The sequence below is a fragment of the Arachis stenosperma genome, chromosome 7, assembly GCF_014773155.1.
Source record: "Arachis stenosperma cultivar V10309 chromosome 7, arast.V10309.gnm1.PFL2, whole genome shotgun sequence".
NCBI lineage: Eukaryota > Viridiplantae > Streptophyta > Magnoliopsida > Fabales > Fabaceae > Arachis > Arachis stenosperma.
In genome coordinates this window covers 27032849-27049323 of record NC_080383.1, presented here as the reverse complement: position 1 = coordinate 27049323, position 16475 = coordinate 27032849, and the positions used below count along the sequence as shown (strand labels likewise).

General features: G+C 34.2%; 1 protein-coding gene and 1 non-coding gene across 2 annotated transcripts; both read left to right on the top strand.

Moving 5' to 3' along the window:
• The first annotated feature begins 2420 nt into the window (after positions 1-2420).
• On the top strand, positions 2421-2528 carry LOC130943182 (small nucleolar RNA R71). The gene has a single exon (XR_009071711.1). It is a non-coding gene; the product is annotated as a small nucleolar RNA R71 (small nucleolar RNA).
• A 10608-nt stretch (positions 2529-13136) lies between these two features.
• On the top strand, positions 13137-15954 carry LOC130939613 (inositol transporter 1-like). The gene is made up of 5 exons (XM_057867703.1): positions 13137-13293; positions 13523-13593; positions 14157-14492; positions 14923-15030; positions 15121-15954. Exons 1-5 carry the CDS (start codon positions 13137-13139, stop codon positions 15952-15954), a joined length of 1506 nt encoding a protein of 501 aa, XP_057723686.1.
• Positions 15955-16475: the final 521 nt, after the last annotated feature.

Genomic DNA, 16475 nt, shown 5'->3' with positions numbered 1-16475 from the left:
TGGATGCCATAAATGGTTATGGAAAAACAAAAAGCAATGCTTTTACCACACCAAACTTAGAAGGTTTGCTCGTCCTCGAGCAAAAGAAGAAAGAAGAGAGTAGAAGAAGAAGAAATGGAGGAGAGGGAGATGGCTTTGTGGTTAGGCCAAAAGAGGGGAAGAAGTGGTGTTTTATGAAGGATGGATGTGAGTGGTGAAGAGAAAGAGATGTTGAGGTGATTTGTGAATGGGTGAAGAAGAAGAGAGAGTGGTGGGGTTGTTTGGGGATCCTGTGGGGTCCACAGATCCTTAGGTGTCAAGGAAAAGTCATCCCTGCACCATATGGCATCAAAAATCACGTTTTGAGCCAATTCTGGCGTTAAACGCCGGGCTGGTGCCCATTTCTGGCGTTTAACGCCAGGTTCTTGCCCTTTTCTGGCGTTTAACACCAGTCTGGTGCCCCTTTCTGGCGTTAAACGCCCAGAATGGTGCCAGACTGGGCGTTAAACGCCCAACTGCTAGCCTCACTGGCGTTTAAACGCCAGTGAGTTCTTCCTCCAGGGTGTGCTGTTTTTCTTCCTATTTTTCATTCTGTTTTTGCTTTTTCAATTGATTTTGTGACTTTTCATGATCATCAACCTACAAAAACATAAAATAACAAAAGAAAATGGATAAAATATAACATTGGGTTGCCTCCCAACAAGCGCTTCTTTAATGTCAGTAGCTTGACAGATGGCTCTCATGGAGCCTCATATTTTCTCAGAGCAATGTTGGAACCTCCCAACACCAAACTTAGAGTTTGAATGTGGGGGTTCAACACCAAACTTAGAGTTTGGTTGTGGCCTCCCAACACCAAACTTAGAGTTTGACTGTGGGGGCTCTGTTTGACTCTGATTTGAGAGAAGTTCTTCAAGCTTCCTCTCCATGGTGACAGAGGGATATCCTTGAGCCTTAAACCCAAAGAATTCTTCATTCACTTGAATGATTAACTCTCCTCTATCAACATCAATCACAGCCTTTGCTGTGGCTAGGAAGGGTCTGCCAATGATGATGGTTTCATCCATGCACTTCCCAGTCTCTAGGACTATGAAATCAGCAGGGATGTAATGGTGTTCAATCTTCACCAAAACATCCTCTACAAGTCCATGAGCTTGTTTTCTTGAGTTGTCTGCCATCTCTAATGAGATTCTTGCAGCTTTCACCTCAAAGATCCCTAGCTTCTCCATTACAGAGAGAGGCATGAGGTTTACACTTGACCCTAAGTCACACAAGGCCTTCTTGAAGGTCATGGTGCCTATGGTACAAGGTATGGAAAACTTCCCAGGATCTTGTCTCTTTTGAGGTAATTTCTGCCTAGACAAGTCATCCAGTTCTTTGGTGAGCAAGGGAGGTTCATCTTCCCAAGTCTCATTTCCAAATAACTTGTCATTTAGCTTCATGATTGCTCCAAGGTATTTAGCAACTTGCTCTTCAATGACATACTCATCCTCTTCAGAGGAAGAATACTCATCAGAGCTCATGAAAGGCAGAAGTAAGTCCAATGGAATCTCTATGGTCTCATTTTGAGCCTCAGATTCCCATGGTTCCTCATTGGGGAACTCAGAGGAGGTTGGTGCACGCCCATTGAGGTCTTCCTCAGTGGCGTCCACCTCCTCTCTTTCCTCTCCATATTCGGCCATGGTTATGGCTTTGCACTCTCCTTTTGGATTTTCTTCTGTATTACTTGGGAGAGTACTAGGAGGGAGTTCAGTAACTTTCTTGCTCAGCTGTCCCACTTGTGCCTCTAAATTCCTAATGGAGGACCTTGTTTCAGTCATGAAACTTTGAGTGGTTTTGATTAGATCAGAGACCATGGTTGCTAAGTCAGAGGGGTTCTGCTTAGAATTCTCTGTCTGTTGCTGAGAAGATGATGGAAAAGGCTTGCCATTGCTAAACCTGTTTCTTCCACCATTATTATTATTATTGAAACCTTGTTGAGGTCTCTCTTGATTCTTCCATGAGAAATTTGGGTGATTTCTCCATGGAGAATTATAGGTGTTTCCATAGGGTTCTCCTAAGTAATTCACCTCTTCCATTGAAGGGTTCTCAGGATCATAAGCTTCTTCCTCAGATGAAGCTTCCTTAGTACTGCCAGGTGCATTTTGCATTCCAGACAGACTTCGAGAAATCAAATTGACTTGTTGAGTCAATATCTTATTCTGAGCCAATATGGCATTCAGAGTGTCAATCTCAAGAATTCCTTTCTTCTGACTAGTCCCATTGTTCACAGGATTTCTTTCAGAAGTGTACATGAATTGGTTATTTGCAACCATTTCAATTAGTTCCTGAGCTTCTGTAGGCGTCTTCTTCAGATGAAGAGATCCTCCAGCAGAGCTATCCAAGGACATCTTGGATAGTTCAGAGAGACCATCATAGAAAATACCTATGATGCTCCATTCAGAAAGCATGTCTGAGGGACATTTTCTGATTAATTGTTTGTATCTTTCCCAAGCTTCATAGAGGGATTCTCCATCCTTCTGTCTGAAGGTTTGGACTTCCACTCTAAGCTTACCCAATTTTTGAGGTGGAAAGAACTTTGCCAAGAAGGCATTGACTAGCTTTTCCCAAGAGTCCAGGCTTTCTTTAGGTTGAGAGTCCAACCATATTCTAGCTCTGTCTCTTACAGCAAAAGGGAATAGCATAAGTCTATAGACCTCAGGGTCTACCCCATTGGTCTTGACAGTGTCACAGATTTGCAAGAATTCAGCTAAGAACTGATGAGGATCTTCCAATGGAAGTCCATGGAACTTGCAATTCTGTTGCATTAGAGAAACTAACTGAGGCTTAAGCTCAAAGTTGTTTGCTCTAATGGCAGGGATAGAGATGCTTCTCCCATAGAAGTCGGGAGTAGGTGCAGTAAAGTCACCCAGCACCTTCCTTGCATTGTTGGCATTGTTGTTTTCGGCTGCCATGTGTTCTTCTTCTTTGAAGAATTCGGTCAGGTCCTCTAAAGAGAGTTGTGCTTTAGCTTCTCTTAGCTTTCGCTTCAAGGTCCTTTCAGGTTCAGGGTCAGCTTCAACAAGAATGCCTTTGTCTTTGTTCCTGCTCATATGAAGAAGAAGAGAACAAGAAAATATGGAATCCTCTATGTCACAGTATAGAGATTCCTTGAATTGTCAGAGGAAAAGAAGAGTAGAAGACAGAAGTAGAAAATTCGAACTTATCAGAAGATGGAGTTCGAATTTTACATTAAGGAATAGTGTTAGTCCATAGATAGAAGGATGTGAGAAGAAGGGAAGTAATTTTCGAAAATTAATTAGAAAGATGTCAAAAACATTTTAAAATTTGATTGATAATTTTCGAAAATTGAAAGTGGAAAAGAAATCAAGTGATTTTTGAAAAAGATTTTGAAATTAGAAATAAAAAAGATTTGATTGAAAACTTATTTTGAAAAAGATGTGATTAAAAAGATATGATTGAAAAAATTTGATTTGAAAACAATTTTAAAAGATCTGTTTTGAAAACAATTTTAAAAAGATTTGATTTTAAAAATTAATGACTTGCCTAACAAGAAAAGATATGATTCAAACATTAAACCTTTCTCAACAGAAAAGGCAACATACTTAAAATGTTCAATCAAATCATTAATTGTTAGTAAGTATCTTTGAAAAAGGAAAGAAATTGATTTTGAAAACATTTGATTGAAAAGATATGATTTGAAAAAGATTTGATTTTGAAAAACTTTGAAAACTTGAAAAAAAATTGATTTGAAAACAAAATCTTCCCCCTTGTGCCATCCTGGCGTTAAACGCCCAGAATGGTGCACATTCTGGCGTTTAACGCCCAAACTACTACCCTTTTGGGCGTTAAACGCCCAGCCAGGCACCCTGGCTGGCGTTTAAACGCCAGTCTGTCTTCTTCACTGGGCATTTTTGAATGCCCAGCTTTTTCTGTGTGATTCCTCTGCAGTATGTTCTGAATCTTCAATTCTCTGTATTATTGACTTGAAAAGACACAAATTAAAAATATTTTTGGATTTTTAATAATCAAAATGCAACTAAAATCAAATAATAATGCATGCAAGACACCAAACTTAGCAGTTTGTATACCATTGACACTAACAAAATGAGAATGCAACACTCAAGTCAATAGAATTCAAAGATCAAAACAAGGAAATCATCAAGAACAACTTGAAGATCAATGAGGACACATGCATGAATGCAATAAGAATAGAAACATGCAATTGACACTAAACTTAAGATGAGACTCTAGACTCAAACAAGAAATTTTTTGGATTTTATGGTTTTGTAAATTTTTTTTTTTTCGAAAATTAAGTGGAAGAGGAAAATAAAGGTATCAAAATTCTTAATGAGAATTCCAGGAATCATGCAATGTTAGTCTAAAGCTTTAGTCTAAAGGAATTAGACATAGCTAGCTAAGCTTCAGCAGGACATTGCATTCAAGAGCTAAATTGATGATGATCAATCAGCTTTGGTGATGATAAGAACATCACCTTGAAACACTAGAATTCATTCTCAAGAACTCTGAAGAAAAATACCTAATCTAAGCAACAAGATGAACCGTCAGTTGTCCATACACAAAACAATCCCTGGCAACGGCGCCAAAAACTTGGTGCGCGAAATTGTGATCACTACAACTTCACACAACTAACCAGCAAGTGCACTGGGTCGTCCAAGTAATACCTTACGTGAGTAAGGGTCGATCCCACGGAGATTGTTGGTATGAAGCAAGCTATGGTCACCTTGTAAATCTCAGTCAGGCAGACTCAAATGGGTATAGTGATAAACGAATAAAGCATAAAGATAAGGATAGAGATACTTATGTATATCATTGGTGAGAGCTTCAGATAAGCGAATGAAGATGCCTTCCCTTCCGTCTCTCTGCTTTCCTACTGTCTTCATCCAATCCTTCTTACTCCCTTCCATGGCAAGCTCGTGTAGGGTTTCACCATTGTCAGTGGCTACCTCCCATCCTCTCAGTGAAAGCGATTGGCATATGCCCTGTCACGGCATAGCGGAATTCAGCTGTCGGTTCTCGGTCAGGCCGGAATAATATCCATTGATACTTTTGCGTCTGTCACTAACGCCCCGCCTGCTAGGAGTTTGAAGCACGTCACAGTCATTCAATCATTGAATCCTACTCAGAATACCACAGACAAGGTTAGACCTTCCGGATTCTCTTGAATGCCGCCATCAGGTCCTGCCTATACCACGAAGATTCCGATTAAAGAATCCAAGAGATATTCACTAAGCCTTGGTTGCTTGTAGAACAAGAATGGTTGTCAGTCACCTTGTTCATAGGTGAGAATGATGATGAGTGTCACGGATCATCACATTCATCAAGTTGAAGAACAAGTGATATCTTAGAACAGGAACAAGCGGAATTGAATGGAAGAACAATAGTAATTGCATTAATACTCGAGGTACAGCAGAGCTCCACACCTTAATCTATAGTGTGTAGAAACTCCACCGTTGAAAATACATAAGAACAAAGTCTAGGCATGGCCGAATGGCCAGCCTCCCAAAGAGGGTTTAATCATCAAAGCATGATCAAAAGATGAAAATACAATAGTAAAAGGTCCTATTTATAGGAAACTAGTAGCCTAGGGTGTACAGAGATGAGTAAATGACATAAAAATCCACTTCCGGGCCCACTTGGTGTGTGCTTGGGCTGAGCAATGAAGCATTTTCGTGTAGAGACTCTCCTTGGAGTTAAACGCCAGCTTTTATGCCAGTTTGGGCGTTTAACTCCCATTTAGGTGCCAGTTCCGGCGTTTAACGCTGGAATTTCTGTAGGTGACTTTGAACGCCGGTTTGGGCCATCAAATCTTGGGCAAAGTATGGACTATCATATATTGCTGGAAAGCCCAGGATGTCTACTTTTCTACGCCGTTGAGAGCGCGCCAATTGTGTTTCTGTAGCTCCAGAAAATCCACTTCGAGTGCAGGGAGGTCAGAATCCAACAGCATCTGCAGTCCTTTTTAGTCTCTGGATCAGATTTTTGCTCAGATCCCTCAATTTCAGCCAGAAAATACCTGAAATCACAGAAAAACACACAAACTCATAGTAAAGTCCAGAAAAGTGAATTTTAACTAAAAACTAATAAAAATATACTAAAAACTAACTAGATCATACCAAAAACATACTAAAAACAATGCCAAAAAGCGTACAAATTATCCGCTCATCAGGTAGCTATCGGACATATTGGGTTTGGCTATATAATTGACAGATAAGACTCATCAACTATAGAGCAAGCATACATCATATGCATTTGTCTGTTTTGTTTGAGTTTGCATTACTTGGGATTGCCTACTTGATAATCTATGCTTAACTGCTATATGTTCTGTTTGCTGTAACTAAAATCTATCAGTATTTTCTTTGTCTGTATTATATGTCTATGCAGCTAAGAGATCCCTTGTCTGGTGGAAGAGGGACGAGGGTTGTTCCACCTGAGTTTGGAGGGTTGGAGGTGAGTGAGAATTGAGGTGTTAAGTTATAATTGGATTAGAACCTATGTACCTTAGATAGTTTACTTTGTTTCTGGTTTAACTTATAATGCTAAGCTTTAAATCTGAGTATCGGAATTCTAGGATTACCTGTGGCTTTTTCAAGACCTTATATATTAATAATATTATGTATGCTGGCACCATTACCATGCTGAGAACTCCCGATTCTCATTCCTTACACATATTTGTGGTTTTCAGATACAGGTCGAGAAATACCTCGCTAGGCATCTGGAGTTTTCTTCTGCAGCGAAGTCGGGTTGCTATATTTTGATGTCTTGGCTATTTGTATATGTATCTGTGTATCTAGACTTCTCTTTTGTGTATGCTTTACCTTTGTACCTCATAGAGGCTTTATGGAGAACTAGGTGTTCATTTTGGGTATTTTGGGAGACTTTGAGAATGTATATATGTATGTAAATATTTTTCAGCTGGCCTTGGCTTCACGGATCGAGTTTGGAGCTTGATACTTTGTATTTTTTGGATATTCTGCTCTTTATGTATCTATATCTTTACTTTTCTTCTAAGCCAAGTAACTGTTTATGCGAGCGATATGCTTTTCTTTTTGCGACTTGTTGCTTAAACTTTCCTTCAAGGCTCCTCGAATATTACATTCATTCAACTATTATTATGTATATATTTTACTTTAGAGGTCGTAATACCATACCACCGCTGTTTTACGGCTTAAGTATAAAGCTTTGTATGGTAGGGTGTTACATGCATAAATGCTCAAATTTCATGGGAATTTTGAGTATTTACTCAAATTAGATATAAAATTATTCATGTCAGCTCATTTAATTGAACTAAAACATACCCTTAAGATAATTAAAAAAAATTCTGTTAACGAGTTGATATGGTATACAAAAATATCTTTTGTATGAGTAGAGTTTAGTTCAGACAATGGGAGACCATGACCCTCCCAAAGTTTTTATAAAAAAATTAGTAAAATTATTATAGAGGAACAAATGTAGCTTAATTAGTTTAAGTTTTACACTTTTACATTAAAGTTGTGGGATCAATTCTTACTTTTTGTATTTATTCCATCATTTTAATTTTATATAGTAACATTTTAGACTTGGACTTCAATGGACTTTCACAAATTAAAGGCCTTATTGGCTTATTCATACAAATTAAAATTTCATTCTCATTATATTTTATTATTCTCATTATCAACAAAATTTTATAATTTAAATATTGAAATTAGTTGTAGTAAAATTAATTTCTTTTATCTACATAGTTACTTATTTTACAATAACATCTTAGACTTGGATTTCAATAGACTTTTACAAATTAAAATCTTATTCTCATTATGATTTATTATTCTCATTATCAACTTAGTTTTATAATTATAATGTTGGAATTAGTTGTAGTAAAATTAATATCTTTTAACTATATAGTTATTTATTTAACAATTTTAATTCTAAAATTTCTAAAATAATTTAAAATATCTATCTATATAGTTATTTATTTATTGTCATATTAGTAACTAATTTAAAAATAATTATATTTATAAATTTTATTTTAATATAAATATAAAAGTCTATACCATTCCTCTCCCAACTCAACCATCCATAATATCCCAATTATACCATTCAACACAATCAAAACCCTTAATCATCAACATCTAAAACCATCATAAACACTCATAATCATCATCAACTAACAACAACATCAACAACCACCACAAATCCTCATCAATTTCAATAATCATCACCAAATAATATCTAACAGTACTCAAATTCATCAAAATATTTATTCCTCACATTATTCTCATAAAACTCACATCCTTCACCAATTGTCATCAACATTAATATTCATACTCCTCCTCAATTAATATTAACATTAGCAATCATTATCAACATTCACTTTTCCATGAATCCTCATGAACAATAATAAATCACAATATTCATCATCAATCTTCATAGTTATTAATTACCAACAATCAACATCAAGATTCATATATTCCACATCCCAAAACTCTATATCGTCATCACCACCATACAACTTATCTTCAAATCATCAAAGTCACATACAATTAAACATACACCCAAGCATCCAATCCTATCTTAAGGTCAACTAGCCTATGGTTCACAAAATATTACGTATTACATAAAGGAAACTAAAACCATACCTTGGCCGATTCCCAATATACGCAAAACACCAAAAGCTTGATTCCAACAAGATCAACAAGCCTCAATCACCAGCACCTCCTCCAAGACTCAACAAACAAACCATACACATATAACATACCAACATCAAGCTTAGGGTTCACAAAAATAACTAAACACAAGAGTTTAGTGAAACCTTACCTTACCCAACGAGATTAGGGGTAAAATCTAACAATACTACTCCAATGCAAGATCACCCCTAAATAAATAAAATCACAAAATCTACTCAAAAATCAAACCCAAAAATACAGAAATATTAGGGCAGGAAAATGGAGCATGAGTTTCGTGTTCTTACCATATTTTCTTAGATATAAATGAAGAGCTTGACAAGAGCTTCACGTGACCACAAATGGCTCGTCAATCAGAGTTCCGTAGCTCAAGATATTATCAAAAGAAGGAGGAGATGAATAGTGCTCTTCTTCCTCATCTCTTCTCTCAAAACCAGCGCCCCTCTCTTTATATGTGTGTGCTGAAAATAAGCTTAAAGCTCATTGAAATATGCTTTTATATGTTGGACTTGGGCCCAACTTTGGCCCGGTCAACCGCGTAGCATTTTAGGTTCGTTTGACCCACTTTGGACATAAACCTTTAAGATTAGTGCCCAGTTTTCAATTATAAATTATTTTTGTCTTTCCAAAACAATAAATCAAATTTTCAAAATCTTATTTTTCAAAATACGCGAACTGGACAAATTAGAGCCGGTACTGCCAGTTTAAGCGCCAGGATGCATTTTTATAAAAAAATTTCGAAAAAGATACATTTTGCAACTCAGAAAAATTCATCGAAATCGAATTTCACCTTTATATTTTTAAATTAAGACTTCTAAATTTTGAATCTACTCTGAGCACTAAAAATTATTTTATTAAAACGGTTTTACGTGAAAAACTCCAGTTCTTACATAAAGTATTTGATAGGATTTTTTTCTATTATAAAATAATAAAACCTTATTTCCCGAAGAAAATTATTGAAACTTTAATTTTCGAAATCCAACTTTTTTCTTTTGGGACAAGTTCGCCGTAACCCCGATGAACTCTATAAAATTCATAAAATTTGTCGTACCCCTGGCGAACTTCAAATTCCTAAGCTTCACAACTGGCAATGACAACCATTATCATGGTTTCCAATAGTACATAAAAATACACAAAAGTACATAGAAATAAGCCGTATTTAAAAATGGTGTAGTAGGAATGGTGTTTCCAACACCTTAATTTTGAAAAAATCTAGTTTGGCTTAATTTGGATGAGAAAGAAAGTTGTGGAGTTGAATATTGGACAGACAATAAGCTTGGTTTCTTTAACATCGCCAACAATGGCAACCATTATCATCGTTTTCAGGAATACACAAGAGTACACATGAATAAGTCATATTTAACAATGATGTAGTAGGAATTGTGCTCCCAGCACAAAAAAAACTTAGGAGTTTGAAGTTCGACGGAGGTACGACGAACTTTATTAATTTTATAGACTGCGAGCTTGCCCCACATCAGAAAAAGATTTGGATTCCGGAAATTAAAGTTTCAATAATTTTTCTTGAGAAATAAATTTTTTTTATTTTATAATAAAAAAATCCTATTTTATAATATTGTCTATAATTTATTTATTGTCACATTGGTAATAAACTTAAAAATAATTATATTTATAAATTTTATTTTAATATAAATAAAATTTTTTACCGCTAAAAAATTTTTTCAAACTCCGTTACTGGTCTCATGTAAACTATAGTGTATTTATATATACCTATATGTATTGGTTTATGAGTAAAATGTCCAATTTGCTTCTCAAAGATCAATCATTTTTTAAATTGGTCTCTAAATATTTTTAATCAAATTCTTCTTTAAAAAATTTTAAACTAGTCACATTAGTCATTTTGTCACTTCTATTACTAATAATAATGTCAAAATTTGTTGATATGACACATTAAGTGATAGCACACTTAGAGGTGGCAAGTGGGGAAGTCCACCCCGCCTCGCCCTGCCCCACCATGCCGAAAGCCCGACTTTTGGCGGGCTGGCCCACCCTGCCCCACCCCGCTTAGTGAGGCGGTCCTAAAACCCACCCTGCCCCGCCTAAACTGTGGGTTGGCAGGCTAAACCCGCCAAATCTTCTCTCTTTTTTTTTACTATTAACTATTAAATAATATATATAATTTTACAATCATTTTAATAAATTTATAATTTTTAAAAGCATAAAAAAATTATAATTTTTATATTCACAAACATTAAAGACTTTGTAATTATAAATATCTAATAAATATAACTATAAACTAAGTTTTCATCCAAAACAGAATTATAAATATTGTCTTCAAAGCAAATTAAACATAATCCAAAATAAAATTATAAATAATGTCTGCAAAGCAAAATAAACATAATCCAAAACATTCAATTTTCATCTTCATTCTCTTGTAAGTTGGGTTGGGGGAAGTTAGATTTTGGCTAAAAAATACAAAATTATCCCATTACCAAAAAAATGCTAAGTTCGGTGGGAAAGCCCGCCCCGCCTTGCCAAAGCCCGCAGTTTAAGCGACACGGGTTAGACGGGCTTTTACTATTTGGCGGTTCCAATTTTCCAGTCCAACTCGTCTTTTTTGGCGCGGACCGGCCCGGCGGATTTAAACCATTTGCCACCCTTAACCACATTGATGACAGTACATACCTGGTAGTCCTAATTGACTACTATCATAATAAATTTATGCAATTATATCAAATCATTTCTTAGGGGATCCCAAGGGATTTGCGGTTCCCTCCAAAACTTAAGATCTTCATTTGGAGGCTACTTTACAATGGAATTCCAGTCCAGTACATCCACGACGGATTCGAAAATGTAGGAGACTTGTGCACTAGGGAGAGATAACTTTTCACTGTTTAGTGCTCTGTCCCCTTGCAAAACAGGCTTGGCAAGTCTCCAATCTCGGTGCGGCGTCAATAGTAAATGACAATCAAGAACCATAGTAGTGGTGGTCGGAATTGGGTGAGCTTGCAAGAAGACAACTGAAAAAAAAGAAGGATTTGACAATGGCACCGATGCTAGTTTGGGTAATTTGGTGAGGAAAAAATGCCAAAATTTTCGAAGAAAGGGACATCACTATATTCATTTTATCTAATGAAATGAATAAATGACTAGCTTTGGAAAAAGATATTACCAACTGGTTATGATGCATAGACACTGACACGGATACGGGACACAACACGACACAGGACACGCAAACAAGCAAATATAAAATTCCTATAAGACACGAGAACACGATATATACATAAAGTATAAAGTATTTTTAGATAAATTGTAATGATATTTTAATATTTTATTGATATTAAAATATAAATTAATTTTTAATTATTTTGAATATTTTTTAATTATATGAATATTTAAAATATATTTTTTTAATAATTAATAATATATATTATTTCTAAACTCATTTCAAGAATGCATGTTAAGAATAAGTCTTGACAAACTGACACGTGATGGTATTTAAGTGTATTGAATCGTGTCTGAAAATTTTTTTTATTTTTTATCAAGACATGATTGAACACAGAAAACATGAGTGTCGAACGAGTGTCGATATATGTCGTGTCCAAAATGTCTCCGACACAGGAATACGACAAATAAAAAAAATGTGTATACTTCATAGCCAACCGGAAAGTAGCATTAATTATTTATAATAATTTAATTAAAATAAATTCGATATAACAACAAGTAAGGGATAAATTGTGCATGAATAATGCAGTTATCAAGCATTTCTAAAGATTAAAAAGATTATTACATAAACATGTTATAATAGGACTTGATGACGCGATCGACCAATAAGAAATTTTGTTGTATCTTTTGTTATGTTGAAATAAGTCAATTTGGTAAGTTAATGAGATATTTTCCAAGACTTAAGTTCTTATATATGTAGGCTGAACTTAATATTTTTCATTATTTGAATTTCTTTCGTAGTCACATGGGTTTTTTGCATATTCAAATAAAAAATGTTCTCATTTAGCTACTGAGATTTATTTATAAATAAAATTAAATAGGACACAGATATCAATTTGTTTTTTAAACGAGCAATATATATATAAATAAATATGATAGTTTTAAATTTTAAATATGTGAAAATCCCTTAACTAAATACATTAATATTTCCATCCAAGTACACCTTTGTAATTGTTTAAGTAATTACCAAAAAAAGTAAATAAAACAAATTAAACCTCTTCTTACTTTCATTATTTAATTTTACCTCATGCTATAACAATAGAAGAGTTGTCTTTCCTATTACAGTTATAAATATCTTTAATCAGTTTTATTTTTGACTGTTTTGTATTTGTACATTGTTGCAAGTGATGGATTTTTAGCCGTCTTACCTAGAATAAACAAAAAATGCCTTCAAATATAACTAATTTTCGTGAAAGAGAACTAACTAAAATACCAAACTAAACATTTCTATTCTCTATAAAATGATGTCTCATCTTGTATGTGTAACCATAGTTGATAATCAAGGAACAAGCTAAAATGGTCGCAGCAGATATGAATATTTCTAGGAGAGCAGGAAGCTTCAATTACTTAGAAAAACATCCTGAGCGTAGAATATCAATTTTTCAAAACTCTTACATTGTTGCAATTACTCTCACTGCTGGCATTGGAGGTCTTTTATTCGGCTATGATACTGGTAATGTATATATGCATTTGAGTTCAATTAGAGAGCTAATTTTAGTAATTTTTTTAATTTTTAATTTTAAATCCTAAATATTAAACTCTTTATTCAATTCTAATCTTAAACTCTAAATTTTTTAAAGATAAAAGTTAAAAAAAACTAATTTTTCAATATATTTTTTTTAGGAATATATACCCACACAATTGCTCATATTTGTTTCTTTTTTATCGTTAAATGAATGCAGGTGTGATATCAGGTGCCCTCTTGTATATAAAAGAGGATTTTGAGCAGGTCAAGAATAGTTATTTTCTTCAGGTAATAAACAAATTGTTAGATCATTTAGCCAAACATGTCAAAAAAAATTAAACATTTATTAAAAATAATATAGCTACTTCTATAATTACAAACTGTTAGATCATTCAGTCAAACATGTCAAATTATCTGATAATTTACGATATCATCTCCACATAACCTTAAAATAAAGTCTCAAAAAGAAAAAAAAATAAAAATCTTACAAATACAAGACCGACCTAAGTTAAAAAAAAAATAAGACACCCAGTACGACTTAACAATGCTAGGCTTTTTGGAATTGATTGAAAATTATGAAAAAGGTAAGGAAAAGAAGAAGAAGAATTCAGTAACCTATACATGAATGTTAGTTTTTGTTTTGGGCGCATAATATGATATCTATTGTTATGGCGTCTACACAGTAACTTTAATTTTCGTAAAATATTGTAAAATTTAAAATAATATTTTTATTATCAAATAATTCTTTTAAATATGATAGCCACCATAATCATCATAATAATAACCATAGACTTTACTTTTTATTTTTATGTTTTATATATTTGTGTGTATTTATGTGTTCATATTTGCAGGAACTTATTGTTGCTATGGCCTTGGTTGGTGCAATATTTGGTGCTACCATTGGCGGTTACATTAATGATGTTTTAGGGCGTAAGATGGCTATTGTAGTGGCAGATTTTTGTTTTGCCGTAGGATCACTTATTATGGCGATTGCACCAAATCCTTATGTTATTATAATAGGCCGTTTTTTGGTTGGCCTTGGTGTTGGTGCAGCTTCTGTTACTGCTCCTGTTTATATTGCAGAAGTATCACCATCTGAAATAAGAGGAGGATTAGTTGGCTTCAATGCTCTTATGATTACCGGTGGACAATTTCTTTCATTTGTCATCAATTATGCCTTGACAAAGGTAAGCGTACATAATTTGCTAACCACCACTAGATTGTTAATAATAAGTGTAACAACAATAATAACAGTTTTTCTTGTTAAGTACTCAATCATGATTTTATAATATCTAATTAAATCTGTTAGAGATATAATTATTTATGTATTTTTTCTTTAAACTTAAATTTTTTGGCGAAGTAATTTTACAACATGGTATTGTAGTTTCTATAATTTAAAGGTCTAGAATTCAAATCTTGTTGACTCCAAAAGAAAGAATTTAATATAAGACAAATAAAAAGAGAATAATGACCTATATATGTAAAAATTAAGGTAAATACACCATATGTTTTTGAAAAAAAGAATGTATTAGAGATATAATCATTCATACACCTCCTCATATCAATTTAACTTTTTAGTAAAAATAGTTTCCTGATAAAATCATTTTTTGCATGTAGGTCCCGGGTACGTGGCGTTGGATGCTCGGAGTTGCAGGATCACCTGCAGTGGTCCAATTAGTTTTTATGATCTTCCTCCCCGAATCCCCAAGATGGCTCTATTTTAAGGTAAAACCTATACATGTCAATACATGTAAAACATATTCGAAATTCATTGTTATTCTTCTTGTATGTGAATTTTTTTTCTTTAACCTACAGAATAAGAAAGAAGCAGCCGCTAATGTTCTATCCAAGATTTACCCATCACCTCGTTTAGAAGATGAGATTGAGATTCTCGAATTTCACTTGGAGAAAGAACAGAAAAATAAGGTCAAAGTTAACTACAGTGATGTGTTCAAACTGAAAGAAATTAGAGTTGCGTTTATATGTGGGGCTGGACTTCAAGCATTCCAACAATTTACCGGTATTAGCATTGTCATGTATTATAGTCCAATAATAATCCAATTAGCTGGGTTCAAATCAAATGACGCTGCATTGTTCTTGTCCCTCGTTGTTTCTGGCTTGAATGCTGGTGGCACAATTCTTGGAATCTATCTTATCGACGCTTCAGGCCGCAAAAAGCTTACTCTTGGTAGCTTATCAGGTGTGGCTATAGCCTTGACCATCCTCTCTGTGGCATGCTTTATTATAGGACATGGCAATGCCAGTCAAGTATATGCTTGGCTTGCGATTGTTGGTTTGGCTTTGTATATCATATTCTTTGCCCCTGGTATGGGTCCTGTGCCATGGGCAGTGAACTCAGAGATTTATCCTGAAGAGTATAGAGGAATATGTGGTGGCATGTCTGCAACTGTGAATTGGATTTGTAGTGTTATAATGTCTATTAGTTTTCTTTCAGTAGTTGATGCCATAGGGCTTGGTGGGAGTTTCATGATTCTCTTGGGAGTCACTGTGGTTGCAATTGTTTTTGTGATCATTTACATGCCAGAGACAAAAGGATTGACCTTTGAAGAAGTTTCAAACATTTGGAAGGAAAAAGCCTACGGAAAAGACAAAAACGACATAAGTCTAGTTGAGAAAACAAATACATGATTTTGCTTTTAGTAATTACTATTGCATAACTGTTTTTCATTCTTATGTATTGTTATTTGTTGATTAACAATCATTGTTTATTGATCGTTTTATGTGTACACAAAATGAGTCACTATATTGTTAGAAAATTATAAATTTTAATTTATTTGTGGGCAATACATATAATCAATTATAATCACATTAGCTATTTCATATTATATGATTTATATATAGTTAATCTCATTTATGCTTATAAATATTAAATAGAATAAATCATTATTACTTTTGATTTGGGTTTAAATGAGAGTAAAATCAGATTCTATTTTACTTGGGCATTTAGGGTTTAATGAAAACTAATAAATAAGTATAAATAGAACTCCAAGTTTTTGGTTCCTACATACCAAAATCACTTTGCAACCCTGGCTCCATCAGAGAGTTTTTATTTAGCATAAATAAGAATTTGGTAGATTTTGGTTGAAGAAAATTAAAGAATCACACATTAAGATTAAGAACAACAAATCAAGATAGTGTGAATGTAGGTA